The 22,119-nt window shown below is 36.3% G+C and overlaps 1 protein-coding gene across 15 annotated transcripts in view; it reads left to right on the top strand.

Annotated features, from left to right (window-relative positions):
- Positions 1-22,119, top strand: part of rap1gapa (RAP1 GTPase activating protein a) — a 121,726-nt gene that overhangs the window by 17,205 nt on the left and 82,402 nt on the right. For 2 of the 15 annotated variants that reach the window (XM_048177238.1, XM_048177249.1), the window contains exons 1-2: positions 3,880-3,983; positions 4,934-5,263. The exons of 2 other annotated variants lie outside the window; for them this stretch is intronic. In XM_048177238.1, the coding sequence (XP_048033195.1) occupies positions 5,220-5,263 (44 nt within the window). In that variant the 5' untranslated portion in view covers positions 3,880-3,983; positions 4,934-5,219. Of the gene's footprint in view, positions 1-3,878; positions 3,984-4,933; positions 5,264-19,866; positions 20,419-22,119 lie in introns of those variants that run through there. 11 more of the 15 variants (XM_048177241.1, XM_048177237.1, XM_048177259.1 and 8 more) reach the window with 8 other exon arrangements.

The raw sequence follows: 22,119 nt of genomic DNA, 5'->3' as shown, positions 1-22,119 counted from the left end.
GGAGGATGTATTTACAAACATAAATTCATTGATATATGAGGCGTATATCTGTGAGAAAGAGAAAGATTGAGCTCTCAGCCTCAGAAGAGAGAGATGAACTCTGGCTGTACATCACCCTGTGGCTGTAGGTCTGGTCTATCTGGCACAGGAGTATCATAGTACCGAGCATCCATTATTACTATAATAGATCTTCTCTACATGGCACTCAGATCGATGGGCACGGAATATGCCAAACATTCACTTAGTCAGGTCATTGATCCAGCTTCCTGGGAGGAGAGAGATCTAGTGTCTGCTGAGAAACTACATTTGATTGTCTTCTGTTAATGCACTGCAATGATTCTGTTTTAGTCTCTTCTTAGCATTCTTACATCTGTCTGTCTGTCTGTCTAATATACTGTATGTAAGCAATAATCTGAAACTAATAGATAAAATTATATTTGTAATTATTATTATTTTTTAAAACCAGAATATAATGTTTCATGTGAAGTGTGAAACATTATATTTTTTCTAGGTAGGCCTATGGTATGCTTGAACAACTGTCCCTTTCTGTCAGTGTTTCTGCAGTAGTGTACTGAGCTCCAATGAAAGAACACAGTGTGCAGGAGGCCATGGCTGCTTCTCTTGCTGGGACATGGGGTCATGTGGACACTTTCTAAAAATCCTCCAGTCAAACAGCCACATCTACGGCCTCTTTAAACTTCACAAGCCTGTGACTGCCTGTGAAAATCTGTTTGATTTTTTTCCCCTTTCTGAAACAAGATCCAGACACATATAAATTACAGTTTTACGAGTAAAGGATCGGAGGAAGTAATCTTGTTTTAGCGTAGCTGGTATGCAGTGTGTAAGTCTGATATAAAATGAAATTCAGGCAAAGATAGGCTGTAGTTTATTTCCAGCACAATTACCCTCTAAATACCTGCCCCTTGAAATAATCTCTTCTCCAGTTGAAATATAGCCATGGTTAAACCTCTTTTATATGCTGTGGCCATAAGCAAGGTGTTTATCATGAGACTAGAGTAAATGTTATGGTGTAATTAACCCTCCCGTCTGAGGGGAAGTAAGCTGAACTTTTTCACGCCGCAGGATCAACAGCTCATAAACAACTACACCACTGTCTGCACTTTTTTATTTTAGCTGAAAGCAGATCTTTGAAAGAGCCTTACTTTTCAAAGTCTCTGAGTTTTCAGACTGCAGCCTATGAATTCTGTCTTCACCGACATGTTATAAGTTCAAAGCTCATATTAGTCCCTTGGTCTCACTGTTGAAAATCCCATTTGCTCAGGTGCTGTAAAGGACATGAGAGTTTATTGGCTTGAGAATGGGACATGCCACGTTCATTTGTTTGAGATGTGACTGATATGGCCTCAGTTTGCCCCTCAAACAATAAGCATTCACTGTGGAGCATCTGAGTCTGTCTCAAGTCTTGAAATGATGAACAGAGGTCGCCCGAAGCAGAAAAAATAAGAGCTGTGTAAACAGTATTCTCGTCTGATCAATGTCTACCTGGCAGTTTATTCCCTAAGAGCAAATGTCTTTGAGCTGAGAGCAGCCATCTGAGTCAATGAAGAAAGCCTGTCTACTCTGCAGGTGGATTGACTGTATATCATGGCACACGTCAGGGCTTTCATGTAGCTGGACTTTCTTTAGATACGGTAAATCCATTTCAGTTGGCTGGCCAGTCAGTCACCAGAAAGTTAGATTTGAATTGAAGGATTTTGCCCTGTTTTACACTGCATGTTCTGTATAAGCAGAATAGGAGCTGTGTAAGAAACTGCAACGCGCAATATGGTGGAATACGTCCCGCCTTATAAATAGGGGGGGGGGGGGGGCGATTTTGAACACAGCCAGGGAGTTTAAATACAAGATGAACCAAATGACTGACAGGTGATAATTATACTTAAAGGTGCCCTTGAATGAAAAATTTAATTTATCTTGGCATAGTTGAATAACAAGAGTTCAGTACATGGAAAAGACATACATTGAGTTTCAAACTCCAGTGCTTCCTCCTTCTTATATAAATCTCATTTGTTTAAAAGACTTCCGGAAAACACGCAGATCTCAACATAACATCGACTGTTACGTAACAGTCGAGATCATTAATATGTACGCCCCCAATATTTGCATATGTGCCAGCCCATGTTCGAGCATTAGACAAGGAAAGGCTGTATTAACGTCTGGATCTGTGCACAGACAAGGTAAGCAAGCAAGAACAACAGCGAAAAATGGCAGATGGAGCAATAATAACTGACATGATCCATGATAGCATGATATTTTTAGTGATATTTGTAAATTGTCTATCTAAATGTTTCGTTAGCATGTTGCTAATGTACTGTTAAATGAGGTTAAAGTTACCATCGTTTCTTACTGTATTCACGGAGAAAAGAGCCGTCGCTATTTTCATTTTTAAACACTTGCAGTCTGTATAATTCATAAACACAACTTCATTCTTTATAAATCTCTCCAACAGTGTAGCATTAGCCGTTAGCCACGGAGAACAGCCTTAAACTCATAGAGAATCAAATGTAAACATCAAAATAAATACTTCACTCACATGATTCGATGTATGCATACAGCATGCATGACGAACATCATGTAAAGATCCATTTGAGGGTTATATTAGCTGTGTGAACTTTGTAAATGTGCTGTAATATAATCGAAAGCTCGTGTGGCAGGGAGCACGCGATTTAAAGGGGCGGCGCGCTGAAAAAATCAGTGTATAGTTAATGATGCCCCAAAATAGGCAGTTAAAAAAATTAATAAAAAAAAATCTATGGGGTATTTTGAGCTGAAACTTCACAGACACATTCAGGAGACACCTTAGACTTATATTACATCTTGTGAAAAAGCATTCGTGGGCACCTTTAACCAATAACCATAGAAACAAATTAAGTGATAATCAGTAACCAAAACTCAATAGAGCAGAGAAACAGGAACTAAACAAAACACAACAGAATATCAAAATAAGAGTCCCAAGTTTGTGGTGATACTGGTAGAATTTTGCATGGCTGGAAAGACCTTTTAGCCAATCAGATTAAAGGACCAGATATATATATATATATATATATATATATATATATATATATATATATATATATATATATATATATATATATATATATATATAAAATAAAAAAAATTAATGACATTGTTTTTTGAAACAGTAGACGAGTAGTTATCTGTATTTTGTATGGCTTCATAAAATTCTATTTTGCAAAAGTTATGTTAATAAATAAGGTTTTTTAGTACATTTTTCTGCCAATTTCAGCATGCTACATGCAACAACAACAACAAAAAAGATACAACCAAAAAATAAAAATCTATGTCTGCTACAATTTTGCTGTCGAGCACTATTGTGTTTATGAATGCAGTGTAAATGTTGTTTACCTGTTGATATGGATGCCACATGGGCATACATATGTGCTGTTTGCATGTGCTGTGTGAGACTTTCCATTTACTGCATGTATTTTGTGTGCAGTTTTTCCTTACATATCCTTTGAATCAATGAAAAAATGCCAAGTAGCCATTTTATCAAACATGCTGTCGTAAACCTGGATTTCGCCGATGAATCAGCAGTTTTACACTCTTGTCATTGAGGATTCAGCTGCTGGCTAGATGTGTCAGACCGTCTGGGTTTGAGAGCAGCACGTCAGGGCCGATAAGGACTATCTCTGAGGAGATCTCAGCTTTTGCGTTCTTTTGGAAGCCTGTGTGCCATCCACTCCTGATAAAGGACAAAAACACGTACCAGCAAAAGTCAAAGAAGAGTCTATACTGCTATACACCAGATAAATCCTGAAGCTCAACCATGGGACAGGGCAACTGTGTTCTGCTTAATAATCAGAAAAACATACTGCCAGACTCAGACTTCACGGTCGCACAAGACCTTCTGTGCAAAGCAAGTCACTTAATGACTGACCTACAGATACACTTTTCCTTTGACTGTGTCCAAGGACTCATTTATTATACATGCTCACGACAGAGGGGTAAGTATTGCAGTTAGGTAAATAGTTAAGTGACTTTGAAAACTCTGTGTCAACAGTTGACAAGCACCTTTGTTTAAGCAGCTGTTTTTAGGAGACACACGATCCCTGAAGTGTGTATTTTGTTCTCCACAAGCGTCACCAACAATGATTTTTAGGATGCATGATATATTGGCACCATGTCAAGTTTTTATTTTATCGTAACAAGTTTTTAGGGATTTTATTTTTAATCTACTTAATTGACTTAATATACATGTATAAATGTATTAATTAACTTTCATGAATGTAAATAATAACATTCATTTATTTATTGTTATTAAAAATGTATTTTTTGGTTATCATCCATTACCTAAAATAATAATCTGCTACAAAATAATTATGGACTTCTATGTATTCTGAATTTTCTCTAAATTTTGATATGGGTGAATTGATTGATTGTTTTGAAATGGTCTCCAAAACACCCCACATCTGCAATTGGTCAATCAAACTGATAGTCCCGCCCCAAACGCATACCATTGGTTGAGGCAATGTTGATGTTCTGGGCTGATCAGAAGAAAAACAAAAATATACACTTCAGCTTTTAAGCTCAATCTATTTTTTATTAAATTTTTTTAAAATTCCAAATTAATAATAATAATAATAATAATAACTGTATATAAACAAATTTTCAAGCTTTTTGCCTAATTCATGTTTAAAATGTAAACAGAATATAATAATAAATAAATCACTTTTAATATTGGCAAATAAATAGAAATGTAAAAAAAAAGTTAAATAGAAATGTTAAAGAAGTAATTTAATAACAAAGTAACATAATACATTAACTTCTTAAAATCTGGATTAAAACACAATTTATCAATTTATTATTTATTGTTGTAGTGATCTGTCTATCTCTCTGTCTGTCATGACATTATGAAGACATAAGTTGCTGCTCCATTTCTGCCTGTTTACAATAGCACTAAAGGAAGATATGAATGAGAAGTGGGGACCGGTTACCGAGGAGACTGAAAATGGACAGAGCCAGCCTCTCAGTGCCTTATTTGCCAAGGAGGCGTGAGCGAGAGGGAGCCAGGGGAGTGGAAAGGAAGGACAGCGTGCTGCATGTGTACAGTTACACACGAAAACACACACACACACACGGTCACAGACGTTCTCAGTCAGTCCAGGGAGACAGAGGCAGTGCTGGTGTCTCTGTAGAGTTCTGTCTCTCTGTTTTGCACTCAGCTGTATCCATTAGCCAAGATGCCGCAGAGAAAGAGGAGTTTCACTTTTGGAGCGTACGGCGGGTAAGAGCAAACGCTGTTTACCAAAACATTTCACATTCACTTTTCTCTTCTTACTCTGTGCTTTGAAGTGTGATTATAATAATCTGTCAGGATATCAGCCTCTGTGGTTAAAGTCTCAGTAGGGAGATATGATAACGGCATGTTTGAATGCTAATGCATTGTAAAAGCACAGTGTTATCGCTACAAGCAGACTTGATTTCATCACTGGAATATATTTGAATGACAGGACTGCTCTCTCAGAGTGCAATGCATTACGGTGGCTCGGGTGAACTGCTCTCCCTCAAGTTTAATAACCCTGTTATTAAAGGCCATTATAACGGAGAGGGTAATTGAGTTTGGATTGAATCAGACACTGTGGTTGACTGAAGCAGACACGCATCCAGGCAGAAACCTTGTGTCTGCGAAGCAGCCAGGGAGGTTAACGTAATCACAAGCCGTTTACCCTATCAATCCAGCCTTGAGGATTCAATTAAGCCCTCTTTAAGTGATCTGTTGATTCAGTAGGGAAGAATTCAAACCTGAGTTGCCCACAGACTCCAGTGAGATTCCTCTGCCTGTTAAAGGATCCTGTCTGCTCAACAGGTGCAAGGCTGCCATATTTCAGCTCTGTGTTGTCAAGGACAAGTGTTATCTGTTCCTGCATGGCTGATCTGATCACTGGAACACTGTGAAGACACTAAACCTGTCCCACCAGGACTGTCCTTAAATAGATGTATTTCCAGTCAAAGGTTTGGACATATTTGACTGAATTTGTTTGTCATGGTCTCTTTATCTGTAAAGGTGAATGCTTAAAGGGATAGTTCACCCAAAAATGAAAATGTGATGTTTATCTGCTTACCCCCAGCGCATCCAAGATGTCCGTGACTTTGTTTCTTCAGTAGAACACAATTGATGATTTTGAACTCCAACCGTTGCCGTCTGTCAGTCAAATAATGCTAGTGGATGGGAACTTCTACTATAAGAGTAAATAAAACGTGCATAGACAAGTCCAAATTAAACCCTGCGGATCATGATGACACATTGATGTCCTAAGACACGAAACGATCGGTTTGTGCGATAAACCGAACAGTATTTATATCATTTTTTAACTCTAATACACCACTATGTCCAACCGCGTTCAGCACTCGTTAGTAAGGTCTGATCGCGCTCTGACAACGGCAGTGATGTCTCGCTCTCATTGAAGTATATGCCCGAGACATCACTGCCGCTGTCAGAGCGCGATCAGACCTCACTAAGCGAATGCTGAACGCGGTTGGACATAGTGGTGTATTAGAGTTAAAAAATGATATAAATACTGTTCTTGGATGCGCTGGGGGTAAGCATATAAACAGCAAATTTTCATTTTTGGATGAACTATCCCTTTAAATGCTTAAAAACTGTTTTGGAGACCAAATAATTTGTGCCTGCACGTGAATTTTTTCTTCTATATATATTTAAAGTGCCCCTATTATGCCTTTTTAAATGTTCCTAATATTGTTTTGGGAGTCTCTTACAACAGGTTTACATGCAGGTCAAAAAACACTTTCGTTTTCTCATAATATACATTTCATTTCACATCAGTTCATAAACGATTCGTTAGAAGCAGCTCTAAACCCCTCCTTTCCGTGAGCTTACACTGCTCTGATTGGTCAGATTGCCCAATCCTTTGTTATTGGTCTACTGCGTGCACCAATAACCATAACTGAATGTCAGCTATCAATTCGCAAGACATTGTATACAATGTTTGGACAGAAAAGATGGCATCGATTTTACCGTATCAATTCGAGCCCGTGTCCGATGATGAAACGTCTGAAGTAGTTAATCAACCATAATCACGACTGGAGTAGGACGTTTTTCTATGGTAAGTGTCACATTAGTTTGCGTTATTTATAAGACATGATAGCAGCGTCACTGTTATACTTTATGTAGGTGCACCTGTGAGAACTGTGTCAGCATGGCAAGCGAAGCTGAAAACCTCTAACATAAGATAAACATTTAGGCCAGATGTGTACAGACTTTTTCGTCATAACTATTAACAAAGAAAAATGGCTATATCATTGTTGGACATTGAAATGGGTGTTTACTGATTACAGAGAGAATACTTCAACTAGTTAGTGCAGACTAGCATCTTAACATCCTATTACAATACAGATAGAGCTCCACTCTACTGTAATAATAAAAATGCAGAGGGCAAAAACAGTTTGTTTTCTATGTTGTAAACACCCACGTTAGCCAAGCACAATAGCTGATAATGCATTACACTTTGTAAACAAAAGTCGTGCTCCATCCTTGATCATTACTCCATGTAATAAGACAGAGAAGCTGCATTAATTGACTCATTTTTAGACAATATTGGACCCAAATCTGAATAGCAGAACGACAGAAACGTGAGTTAGCCGGTTAGCAGGAGGCATACATACTAGGGTGTACATTACACATCATAACATACAAAACTATGAATTTTGAATGATCACTAGAAAATATAAACATCAATTATTAATCATACTTACAGGTTGAGATTCAGAGGAGCAAGCTGCTCCAAATAAACTGGGCATTGATCCATATTTTAAGACCAAGTGTTTTGTGAATCCTGCATTAAACTCCCTGAGGTTTGAAAAGCAGTCATCAGTAAAATGGCGGGAACACGTCTGCGTGTGCAATAAGTGGGCGGGCAATATGCTTATGTTTCGTTGTGACATCACAACGAAACGGCTTGGGATTCGTTTTACAAATGACTTGTTTAATTGACTCAGAGTCGACTCTTACATTTGAGAGACAATAACTTTATATACAGTGCACTTTCAGATTTAAAACTTTAGGGTGTTTTCATTCACTTAGAACTATGTTACATGCTACATGAAAGGTAATTTTCAAAAATCCATAATAGGGGCACTTTAAGTTAAACACTTTAATTCATGTAAGAGTAATATAATGTTATGTGTAAAATAACATTAAATGTAACCATAAAATAATAATTTAATCTTTTTTCGTATTGAAAAAGTACTTGATAAAGTAATTGCAACAAAATAATAGATTAACTTTTTGAATTTAAAAACAATTTTATCATTTGAACTATACAGTATATACATATAAATATATACAGTACAGTCCAAAAGTTTGGAACCACTAAGATTTTTAATGTTTTTAAAAGAAGTTTCGTCAGCTCACCAAGGCTACATTTATTTAATTAAAAATACAGTAAAAAACAGTAATATTGTGAAATATTATTACAATTTAAAATAACTGTGTACTATTTAAATATATTTGACAAAGTAATTTATTCCTGTGATGCAAAGCTGAATTTTCAGCATCGTTACTCCAGTCTTCAGTGTCACATGATCCTTCAGAAATCATTCTAATATGCTGATTTGCTGCTCAAGAAACATTTATGATTATTTTCAATGTTGAAAACAGTTGTGTACTTTTTTTTTTCAGGATTCCTTGATGAATAGAAAGTTCAAAAGAACAGCATTTATCTGAAATACAAAGCTTCTGTAGCATTATACACTACCGTTCAAAAGTTTGGGGTCAGTAAGAATTTTTATTTTTATTTTTTTGAAAAGAAATTAAAGAAATGAATACTTTTATTCAGCAAGGATGCATTAAATCAATCAAAAGTGGCAGTAAAGACATTTATAATGTTACAAAAGATTAGATTTCGGATAAACACTGTTCTTTTGAACTTTCTATTCATCAAATAATCCTGAAAAAAAATATTGTACACAAATATTTTGTACAATTGTACACATTAAATGTTTCTTGAGCAGCAGATCAGCATATTAGAATGATTTCTGAAGGATCATGTGACACTGAAGACTGGAGTAATGATGCTGAAAATTCAGCTTTGCCATCACAGGAATAAATTACTTTGTGAAATATATTCAAATAGAAAACAGTTATTTTAAATTGTAATAATATTTCACAATATTACTGTTTTTTACTGTATTTTTAATTAAATAAATGTAGCCTTGGTGAGCAGATGAAACTTCTTTTAAAAACATTAAAAATCTTAGTGGTTCCAAACTTTTGGACTGTACTGTATATATATATATATATATATATATATATATATATATATATAATATAGGGCGGCTGTATATATATATATATATATATATATATATATATATATATATATATATATATATATATATATATATGTTGGCCGGCTCCTGCATCAGCATCACACACATGCATTGTGATGCTCACGTGAACAGCGTCGGCGAATACTGAGGTGTTCGGACGTAAACACAGAAGCGCTGCGCTCCCTCAACTGCTTAGGAGACTGACAGGGTAGAGAAGAAATTGTTGAATAAAGTTGTTATTTTTGTTTTGTTTTTGCGCACAAAAAGTATTCTCGTCGCTTCATAACATTGAGGTTGAACTACTGCAGTCACGTTGACTATTTTAACAATGTCTTTAATACCTTTCTGGACCTTGAATGATGGTAATTACGCTGCTTTCTATGGGGGATAAAAAAAAAAAAAACTCTTGGATTTCATCAAAAATATCTTAATTTGTGCTCCAAAGATGAAAGGTCTTACGGGTTTGGAACGATATGAGGGTGAGTAATTAATGATGTGAACTAACCCTTTAGAATTGTATGCATCTTAAAACATTAATAAAGAGTTCAGCTGGTGGTGTATACAGCACTTTAAAGGGCAGCTTGTACTTTTAAGAGTTTGCTTCACTGACTTTGTTGATGGAAGGAAATTATCCGTATTGATCCTTTTTCTCATTTCTCTCAGTAAATTGTCTTTGGCTGTGTTTTGACATTTGTTTGGTCCTGAAGATTGTGAAATCTAAAAGCCATCATTGAAAATTGCTCCGGGTGTAGATAACAAGTGAACAGATTAGCTTGAAGGTGATTGGTGTTTACATGGCCTCATGAACATGTACCTGCTTACAGAACATAGACAAACACTGAATTACTATGTGTTGTAGCTTCCTCGCTACTGTATCTCTTTTAGATCTTAATGTATTTGCCACTGAGGACATTTACAATTACTTTGACAGATGCTGTCCTTAGCCGTTCTCAAGGGCATAACTGATGGTGACTTGAGTTTTCAGCCCAGATCTTTAAGCCACAGCCATCTCTATCCTGAAGAAACAAAGAGTTGCAGAACTGATTCCACTAGCCTCTGTTAGAAGAATGAAGATATATCATGCAGGTTCAGGTTGCAGATCTGCATGTGGAGCATCCCCTCAGGTGACCTCAGAATGAGAGATGAAATCATTTTCTAAATAAGTCTGGTGATGCTATGCTAGCTCATCTCTCTGGCCTCATGAACTCTTAATGGAGTCTAATGAAATAAACAGCAGACCCAGACTTTGTCCCAGATCATGAAATGCTTGTCTTTTCGTCTTTCTCTCTCTCATACACTTTGGCACCTGGGTCGAGTCATAGGACTTGACTCCAGATCTCTGAGAAAAAAAGACTACAAGTGGACCTTGTTTGGAAACAGCCATGTGGAAAAGCTACTTGTTTTGCAACCAGTGGTGCCGATCGCTGGTTCTTGGAGGTCAGCAGATTCTTTAGGCCCAATTTCAGTGTTCCAGTGGGGCAAAGAATGGGACAGGAAGTGAACCGAGAAGAAGTGGCTAGTAAAGACCAAAGACTCGAGAGCAGAAAAAAGGCCCTTTATTTATGCCATTTTCCTTTGATTCTGCCATGTTGGTTTGTACATTGTTTTCCATTACCACAAATATAATGCAGATTTAGTTAAATGGCAAAGATTAAAGGTGCTTGTCAGCATTAGTTTTTTCTAATCCTTTGTTTGTTAACCGAGTGGCATTTTGAAGAGGCAGCTGAACCGTTTTCATGAGGTTTTGTTTTGCATTACAAAGACCATGTGTGCACCTCTCAAGGGTCTGTGACCACTCATCCACCTCTCTCAGGAAGGTGACTAAACCAACTCTAACCCATCTGCCCTTCATCTGATCTTCATCTGAATTTACAGTCACGTTCACATTCAGCGGCTGTATCGAAGACGTGACCAAAGATGGATTAATTTTAGTGTTATTTGAGGAAACAAAGACCGTTGATTAGTTTTGAAGGGCAATTGTTAGACGCTTCCTGTACATCACATAGATGGCTGTAATGACACATAATTCATTTTCAGCAGGTGGAATATATTAAGAATGAATTGCACCCGATAATAGCATTGTTTTTTTTACCACACACTGTCTTGCTTTAGTGCTCAATTTACTGAAGTGAATTTACCATCATATCATCATCATTTGACAACCGTTTAATAGACATAGACAATATGCACAAACTTCTATTGTGTGTGTTTTTTTGTGCAGTTTGGCACAGTCTATAATATGGATGTAGAGTATATTGGAACACATTGTCCATATGCCAATATTAGAGATTTTTAATTTATCTGTATTGGTCAGTATTCTATATTTAATTGTATAAGCTAATTTCCTTTATTTTTACATTTAGATTATCTTTTCTGTCATCTAACACTCAAAGTTAATCCTTAAAAATACTAATAATTTAATAACATTGGTAAATGTAATCTTATCTCAAATCTCAAAATGAACATCCATTTTTCTTACTGTACATTTGAATTTTGTAATGTCTGAATTCACATGTAGCATTTACAATGGTTGTTTTTTATTTTGATTTAAAGGTGCCCTAGAACTTTTTTTAAAAGATGTAATATAAGTCTAAGGTGTCCTCTGAATGTGTCTGTGAAGTTTCAGCTCAAAATACCCCATAGATTTTTTTTTAATTCATTTTTTTAACTGCCTATTTTGGGGCATAATTAAAAATGAGCCGATTCAGGGTGTGTGGCCCTTTAAATCTCGTGCTCCACGCCCCAAGAGCTCACGCTTGCCTTAAACAACATAAAAAAAGTTCTAACAGCTAATATAACCCTCAAAATGGATCTTTACAAAGTGTTCGTCATGCAGCATGTCTAATCACGTAAATATAGTGTTTATTTGAATGTTTACATTGATTCTGAATGAGGTTGAGGCTATGCTCCGTGGCTAACGGCTAATGCTACACTGTTGGAGTGATTTATAAAGAATGAAGTTGTGTTTATGAATTATAGAGACTGCAAGTGTTTAAAAATGAAAATAGTGACGGCTCTTGTCTCCGTGAATACAGTTAGAAACGATGGTAACTTTAACCACATTTAACAGTACATTAGCAACATGCTAACAAACATTTAGAAAGACAATTTACAAATATCACTAAAAATATCATGTTATCATGAATCATGTCAGTTATTATTGCTCCATCTGCCATTTTTTGCTATTGTCCTTGCCTTCTTACCTAGTCTGTTGATTCAGCTGTGCACATCCAGACGTTCTGCCCTTGTCTAATGCCTTTCATAATGTTGGGAACATGGGCTGGCATATGCAAATATTGGGGGCGTACACCCCGACTGTTACGTAACAGTCGGTGTTATGTTGAGATTCGCCTGTTCTTCGGAGGTCTTTTAAACAAATGAGATTTATATAAGAAGGAGGAAACAATGGAGTTTGAGACTCACTGTATGTATTTTCCATGTACTGAACTCTTGTTATTTAACTATGCCGAGGTAAATTAAATTTTTGAATCTAGGGCACTTTTAAACTACTATTTAAAAGTTTGGGGTCAGTAAGATTTTTTGGTAACACTTTGGTATGGGTAACATATTCACTATTAACTATGACTTTTGCCTCAATAAACTCTTAATTTACTGCTTATTAATATTTAGTAAGGTAGTTGTTGTAGCGTTTAAGTTTAGGTATTGGGTAGGATTTAGGGATGTAGAATATGGTTGTGCAGAATAAGGCATTAATATGTGCTTTATAAGTACTAATAAATAGTCAATATGCAAGCTAATAAGCAACTAGTTAAAAGTGAGAATTGTTCCCCATACTAAAGAGTTACTAATTTAAAAAAAAATAAATTAATATGTTTGTTCAGCAAGGATGCATTAAATTGATCAAAAGTGATAGAAAAGACATTTAGAACCTTTTCTGAAGGATCATGTGACACTGAAGGCTTCAGAAAATTTTGCTTTGCATCACAGAAATAAATTACATTTTAAATTAAAGCTGCAAGCACCGATGAAAGGGCCGTCGCACCTGGGCTCACCGCCACCTGGTGGCCTTAGGAAAACTGTGAACAGTGGGAGATGGTCATTTAAGCGGATAAATAGAGGAAAAATATGGCATTAAGCATATAAGCATATGGCATATAAGTCATTTTGATGCACCACAGTTCCTGCTGCCAGCAGGTGGCGCTTTGAATATAACTGAATATTGCCATGTAGATGTCTTCAGGCAAGGACTATTATCAAACATGTAAAGTTTGGAGCAGATCAAACATTGTATGCCTGAGTTACTACAACTTCCTGTTTCATGGCGTTAATCGCATACTTTAGCACTTAGCACTGCATTATTTAACATGTTTCTAGCACATTTGGTACTTCATGACATATTTAAATGTGTTTGTGGGAGTGAATTACAGTGCAAAGCATGCCATTTCCTGTTGCCAGCTAGTGGCACTATGACTAACCGAATATTGATATATAGATGTCTTTAGGCCAGGACTCTTATCACACATGTGAAGTTCAGACACTATGTTACAACAGCTTCCTCTTTCATGGCGAAACATCAGAATTTGTCAGGCCGCCATAGACACGCCCTTCAGCGAAAACTCAAGATCTTTGCAATGTAACATCACTAAGGCCTTAAGATTAGACAGACCAAATATGATATTGGTCTGGTTAAATCTCTATGAGGAGTTAATCACAGAGTAAAACATGTAATTTCCTGTTGCCTGCAGGTGGCGCTATGACTGTAACTGAATATTGGCATATAGATGTCTTCAGGTCAGGACTGTAATAAAACATGTGAATTTTTGGGATGATTGGACACTGCATGCCCGAGTTACAACAACTTCCTCTTTCATGCCGAAACATCGAACTTTGTCAGGCCGCCACGGACACGCCCTTTAGCAAAAAACTCAATTTAACATCGCAAAGGCCTTTAGATTATTAGACTGACCAAATGTGATGTTGATCTGATTAAAGCTCTAGGAGGAGTTTGTTAAAATACAACGTCTGGAAATGGCAAAAACTGCAAAAGAAAATTCAAAATATCTCACTTCCTGTTGGGTTTACAGATTTTGCACCCAGGGACTTTTTTGTAGGTATTGGGCTGTTACATGTGTCTACCGAATTTCATACCTTAATTGAAATTTTGTAGGTGGTGCTATCAAGCCATTTTACCACACCTAATTCTGAAACCCATATCAGACATCAGTATCTGTATTTTGCCACACCTAATTCTGAAACCCATATCAGTAAATTTTCACCACTTCTGACACATTGCAAAGTTTCATGAGTTTTCGAGCAGGTTTAGGCCCTCAAAAATGAGATTCATTTCAGAGAAGAAGAATAATCAACTGAGCAATTACAATAGGGTCCTCACACCATCGGTGCTCGGGCCCTAAATATAATCAAATAGAAAACAGTTATTTTAAAGGTGCCATCGAATTGAAAATTGAATTTACCTCGGCATAGTTGAATAACAAGAGTTCAGTACATGGAAATGACATACAGTGAGTCTCAAACTCCATTGTTTCCTACTTTTTATATAAATCTCATTTGTTTAAAAGACTTCCGAAGAACAGGCGAATCTCAACATAACACCGACAGAGCTTGGGAGGGGGCGGAGAGCGCAAGCATTTAAAGGGGCCGCAGCCTGAATCGCCGCATTTCTAATTAGGCCTCAAAATAGGCAGTTAAAAAAATTAATTAAAAAAAATCTATGGGGTATTTTGAGCTGCAACTTCACAGACACATTCAGGGGACACCTTAGACTTATATTACATCTTGTAAAAAAACGTTCGATGGCACCTTTAAATTGTAATAATATTTCACATTATTACTGTTTTACTGTGTTTTTTTTTTTTTTTTTTTTTTTTAATTGAAACTTTTGACATTTACAGGGTTTAAACATAGCAAACACATCTGAGCTATTACAATTTAAACAGGTTGCCATTCATTTGAATTCTCTTCAAAATACACATTTAAAATGTTACTAAATATGCATTATTACAGAAAAAAAAAGTTAAATAAATTTAACATAAAATAAGAATAAATAAAATTGTATCACCGTTACATTACTATTCAGTCTTTCTATGCCAAGTTCCTTATTCCCAGCGCTAATAGATGTCTCTCTCCAGCTCCAAGATAAGTAAAAAAGGGGTCCCATACTTTATGGAATTTAAAAGGTTTGTCTTTTAATGCTGTTGAAAAAGCTTCATATGGAATAAGACCTTTGATTGTGTTAATCCATTGTGCTATTGACGAGACTTGGTCTGTTATCCAGCATACAAGTATGCATTTGCGGGCACAGTGGAGTAAAATTGGAAGAAGATGGGTCCCTTGAAATCTGGAAGGGAGTTCCTGGTTCATGCCAAGCAAACAAGTCTTTGGTCCTATTTCTAATGAGCAGTGAAAAATTTTCTCAAGTTCTTTTACGACGCCCATCCAGAATTGTTGTATTTTCGAGCAGCTCCAAAAACAGTGGATAAGAGTTCCTTCTAGAATTTTACATTTATTGCAGAGGTTGGAGAGTTTTTGATTCACTTTATGTCTTTGGACAGGAGTAACATGCAGACGATGAACGATTTTATACTGCATTTCCCAGGCAGAGTTGCTGGTAAGATAGGAAGGCATCTCACATATGGCTTCCCAATCAGTCATCTGAATTTCTTCTCCAAAGTCCTTTTCCCATAACACCCTAGTTTTATCTGAGCTATCTGTATTGGCCCTTATCAAAATATCATAGAAGATTTTGGATACAGATCGAGGTGAAGTAATTTTATTCAACTGTTCCTCTATTGGGGAAACGCAGAATCCACTTGAACAAACTCTAAGATTTTTTGTTATAAAGCTGCGGATCTGTTGGTATACCAAGAAGAACTTCTTATTGAGTTCAAATTTTGCAGTGAATTGTTCAAAGGTCATTAACTGTTTATTCTCTATCAGATCACCTATAACATGTATTCCTTTGTCTCTCAAATGTATTAAGCCATCATTCATCCCCGGGAGGAAATCTGGGTTGTTATGTAAGGGTGTGGAAGTGAAAGGTATTACTGTGTTTTTGATCATATTTTGAACGGTAGTGTATTTGACAAAATCAGCCATTTATTGGTTATCTGCCATAACATGAAAGTAATTGTATTTTATATAAATATATAAAATATTTATAAAAAATAATCTGTATTTTATTGCTGCTTTCTTAGGGGACGTTTACACGGCACTAAAAACAAAACTTGGCTGTTCATTTACGTTCATATTGGGGCCCTTAAAATGCAAAATCTTGAAAACGATTTTCAAAGTGCAAGTTTTTGAAAATGATACCGTCATTTTCTCTGTGTAAACTACAAAAACGTGAATTTGTGAAAGCGGTGACGTCATGAGCATGCGTATTACGTGTTCAGTCTAATAGGTGTCATCGCCAACTACTGGCCTGGCATGCATACTACATTTTTAGTTGTTCTCGCGAATCCATGTGAATGGGGATAATTTGACAATGTTGTTGTCTGCACACAAACCTTTTCACAAACGCAAAGGAAAACATTTCCGTTTTTATTACATCATTGTCTTGTAAACGTACCCTCAGTCAGTACTGAACCTAATTTATATTTATTTAGTGATTTCACCCCGAGACCCTAGGTCAAATTTACAAATGTCCTGGCTCTGACTGTCAGACGTATGATGCATTCCAACCCTCTGTGTCAGATGACAGGTGCCGCTGCTGTCTTGATGGGTCTTTGCACCTGTGCTGTTGTGTAACAACAAATGTGGACATCACAGCTAGGCAACACACTTTGCTGAAACCTGAAGAACTGTGAGACAGTCTGCATCTGTTAAGGCACCCATATGCATTCATCTGGCTGTCACATTGTAGACTCGAGGCTGGTACCGCTGCCTGTGTCTTCCGCGTCACAGTACAGTACATCCACTGTACTGTTACCCTTTACTGTCTTTCAATGGCTACTTTCAGATGTCAAACAATATTCATTATCAGTCAAACAATATTCATTATTTAACAAGAACACTGACACTCAAAGCAAACGCTGCTTATGCACATGGTCATTTTTGCTGTGGTATCGTTCCTCTGTTCCAGAGTCATGAAAATTTGATGGGTGTTTATGTAACGTTCTTGTTATGGTACACAGTGTATTGGCAGTGACTAGAGGGCTGTTCTCTCAGTTAACTGCTGTTCCCCAGACAGCAGGTGTAACTTCTTCCTCCTTAAACACTCACATTCTGAGACATAGTGTCTGATGTACTTTTTCCCCACAAGTCACTTGCATCATTTCTTAAAACAGACCAGAGTGTGGATCATTTTTTCTGATGTGATATCACAGGAATGTCTTATGTTTGCTATATTGAGAGCATTATACACTGCCATTAAGAAGTTTAGGTTAAGTACGATTTAATTTAGCAAGCTTGCATTAAATTGATCAAATGTCAGTAAAGACATTTATAATGTTACAAATTTTCAAATAAATGCTGTTTTTAGCTTTCTATTCATCAAAGAATTATGAAAAAATGTATCATAATTTCAAAAAAAATGTTTGAGGTCCAAATCAGCATATTAGAATTATTTCTGAAGGATGTCATATGACACTGAAGAGCTGAAAACAAGATTAAACATTTTAAAATATAATAAAATAGAAATTCATTATATTTAGTTTTAATAATATTTGACAGTACTGTTTTAGTTTTCATCAAATAAATACTCTCGGTGAGCATAAGAGACTTTTTCAATAACAAAAAATCTTAAAGGTGCCCTAGAATTAAAAATGTAATTTACCTCGGCATAGGTGAATAACAAGAGTTCAGTACATGGAAATGACATACAGTGAGTCTCAAACTCCATTGTTTCCTCCTTCTTATATAAATCTCATTTGTTTAAAAGACCTCCGAAGAACAGGCGAATCTCAACATAACACCGACTGTTACGTAACAGTCGGGATCATTAATATGTACGCCCCCAATATTTGCATATGCCAGCCCATGTTCAAGCATTACACAAGGGCAGCCAGTATTAACGTCTGGATGTGCACAGCTGAATCATCAGACTAGGTAAGCAAGCAAGGACAATAGTGAAAAATGGCAGATGGAGCGATAATAACTGACATGATCCATGATTACATGATATTTTTAGTGATATTTGTAAATTGTCTTTCTAAATGTTTCGTTAGCATGTTGCTAATGTACTGTTAAATGTGGTTAAAGTTACCATCGTTTCTTACTGTATTCACGGAAACAAGACTGTCGTTATTTTCATTTTTTAAACACTTGCAGTCTGTATAATTCATAAACACAACTTCATTCTTTATAAATCTCTCCAACAGTGTGTAATGTTAGCTTTAGCCACGGAGCACCATCAAACTCATTCAGAATCAAATGTAAACATCCAAATAAATACGCGATTAGACATGCTGCATGACGAACACTTTGTAAAGATCAATTTTGAGGGTTATATTAGCTGTGTGAACTTTTTTTATGCTGTTTAAGGCAAGCGTGAGCTCCGTGGGCGGGGAGCGTGAGCATTTAAAGGGGCCGCAGCCTAAATCGGCTCATATTTAATGATGCCCCAAAATAGGCAGTTAAAAAAATTCATTTAAAAAAATCTATGGGGTATTTTGAGCTGAAACTTCACAGACACATTCAGGGGGACACCTTAGACTTATATTACATCTTTTAAAAAGACGTTCTATGGCACCTTTAATATACTTGGACAACAACTTTGAACATGGTTTATAACAGAATTATGAAAAACATCTTTATGATCTATCATTGTTTACATCAGCAGTCTTAGTTTTTGTACACCAACTGTGTACTTCTTTTATAATCTGCTGTAATCTTCTGTCATTTTCTAAAATCAATATGTCAAAGCACTACTAAACCTGCCCAATTTATAAGTTTAGTTTGTTTATTTCTCTGTCCATTCTCCATTATACTGTAGTCACAAAGTGAACAATTTGCTAGTCAAGGTGTTACGGGTTAAGTTTGCATCATGTATTTTGTTTCCCTCCACAAGGCTACTGATCCGTAACCCTGAGGAGGGTTCAGGATCATGGATTTACTCAAGTGGGTAGGACCAATTTAAAGGGATAGTTCACTTAAAAATGAAAATTATCCCATGACTTACTCACCCTCAAGCCATCATAGGTGTATATGACTATCTTCTTTCAGATGAACACAATCAGAGATCTATTTAAAAAAAATCCTTAGTCCTCCAAGGTTTATAATGGTAGTGAATGGGACGCCGCATTTAAAAAACAAAACAAAAAAACATCCATCCATAATCAAAGTAATCCATACGGTTCCAGAGGGTTAATAAAGGCCTTTTGAATGGAAGGGTTGCATATTTGTAAGAAAAATATCCATATTTAAAATTCCATATTTTTTTTATTTTTTTTAAACGTTGCCCCCCATTCACAACATTATAAGGAAGACTTGGAAGACTAAGGATATTTTTAAATATATCTCTGATTATGTTCGTCTGAAAGAAGATAGTCATATACACCTAGGATGGCTTGAGGGTGAGTAAATCATAAGATAATTTTCATTTTTGGGTGAACTATCCCTTTAACGTGGGACAACATCAGTGTGAAAATAATTGTGTCAAAAAAAAGAGAGACTAAATATTGTAAATTAATACCATCAAAGTGTGATTCATTCATAGCATTCAAGTGTTTCTGCTTTTTCCAGTTAGATTTTGTTATTTTCCATCCATTCTCCAAAACCCTTGCCCTCTGTATGATCACATGGATGCTGGAGCCTATCCCAGCATCTCAGGCTGCGGGCGGGGGAAACAATTTCGACACGTCCATTCCACAAAGTGCTAACACACACACGCATTCACATGCACATTTTATTTGTTTTAATAATTAATTTTAATTCCATTTGTTTTTGTTTTTCTCATTCCTTTAGAGATGAACCGAACCATAATTGAATGAGGCTTGCGAATTGAGATTTCTAAATTATAAATGACATCCAGCAGGATCGTTGTGCTCTCTGTGTTCGAGACATGATTTATGATGCGCCTGCACCATGTTGCTGTACCAGAGGGATCGTACACTTAGATGTGATGGTCAACGAGCTTGTGTTAGAGCCAAGTCAGCTTTAATATCTGATTCAGTAAGTCATTTTATCATGTGTAGATCCACTAAAATATCCTATACGGTCTCAAATATTGACAGTATCCTTTGTATCTCATACTGCACCACTCAGTCACTCAGAAACTTTTATTGCAGCGTTATAAATTTAAGCTAACACAACCTGCTCGTTTCATATTGTGTGCGCCTGCAGTGGTTTGAGGGCAGCAATGGTACATTATTACATTAGTTCAGAAGATTCTGACAGAAAGGGCCCATGGCTCTCCATAAGGTTCAGAAAACCCTCTAGTTTATGCTCAGAATCCCAATGATGAATTATACATCCTAGTTCTGCCAGTAGAAAGGAATGCAGAGACTTACTGATACGTCCAATATGATTATATATTATCTGTGTTGTTCATGATGTGCTTGCAATTAAAAAGCAATCCATCCAATTAACCTGCATAACATTAATTTATTCACAAAGCACTACATTCGAGAGGAAGGAAACTGCCTGACGTTGGCAAGATAATGTTCAGAGTAAACCGTCGAGTCACATTTTTAATTCATTTATAGCCGCAGATATTTCATTTACAATATTTGTGATAGATTTGCAGTGTCAAAAGATCATCCATATATTCAGGCAAATATTTGGCTTAGTGTGCGTTTAATACGTCTGTTAATTTTAGCCGGCTAATTACTTAAAACTATCGTGTACGCTGTTGAACTGTAATCCTCTGCGGCTATTTTGGCTCAGTCGAGGCTTTGCTTCATAGTTTTACCACACCCGGACTCAATTTCCCTTTATGAGGATTCTGTGTAACAGGAGAGGAGGTGAAAATGAGTTTTATGATTCTCCTATGGGCTGCATGACGGGAGTTCTGATATATCCTTATCTTTTTATTGTCATCACTTATTTGTGACCATTTGGCAAGTTCATAAACATTGTAAATCCCATGAATATAGCAAACAATAAAACGTCTAGATCTGTCACATCATTTACATACAGGTTGATGGCACCAGCGTTCCCTGCAGGCTTCAGTAGTTTAAATCTCTCGTGGTCTATTGAGTGATGTGTCGTTTATGTGTTGGAGCAACTGGGGCTTTTACTGTTTATTTGCGGATATGAGGCGAAGCTAATTAAACCGGAGTGACTGTGAGTCCCTGCAGCACAAACGTCAGGACTGACAGTAATTATGCTTTGTAATCTACACACAAGAAGTCTGTCTCCTTTTGTCAGACAGATTGTGTGGATTTGTTTGATGTTTGTGGACTGTTCTTATAAATGGATAAAAGTAAAAAATAAAAACCTACACTCTAAAAAATGTTTGGTTAAAAACAACCCAAGTTGGGTTGAAAATGGACAAACCCAGCAATTGGGTTGTTTTAACCCAGTGGTTGGGTTAAATGTTTGCCCAACCTGCTGGGTAGTTTTATTTAACCCAACTACTGATTAAAAAAGACTATATGGCTGGCTTAAAATGAATCCAAAATAGGTGAGAAATTAAAAATCAGACACATGATTACTAGAGGCAACAATAATAATCAAAAGGTGTACATTTATTAATAAGCAATTTAATAAATGTTTATTGTTTATTATTCATTATCTTATTAATAAATGCTCATTTATTAAACATATTAATAAATGTTAATTTCCAGCATATTTTGGGTTCATTTTAAGCAAGCAATACAGTAATTTGTATACAACAGTTGAGTTAAATAAAACTACCCAGCACGTTGGGCA

The sequence above is a fragment of the Megalobrama amblycephala genome, linkage group LG24, assembly GCF_018812025.1.
Source record: "Megalobrama amblycephala isolate DHTTF-2021 linkage group LG24, ASM1881202v1, whole genome shotgun sequence".
Taxonomy (NCBI): Eukaryota; Metazoa; Chordata; class Actinopteri; order Cypriniformes; family Xenocyprididae; genus Megalobrama; species Megalobrama amblycephala.
The sequence above is the reverse complement of the archived record's forward strand: the minus strand, read 5'-3'. Positions and strand labels throughout refer to the sequence as shown.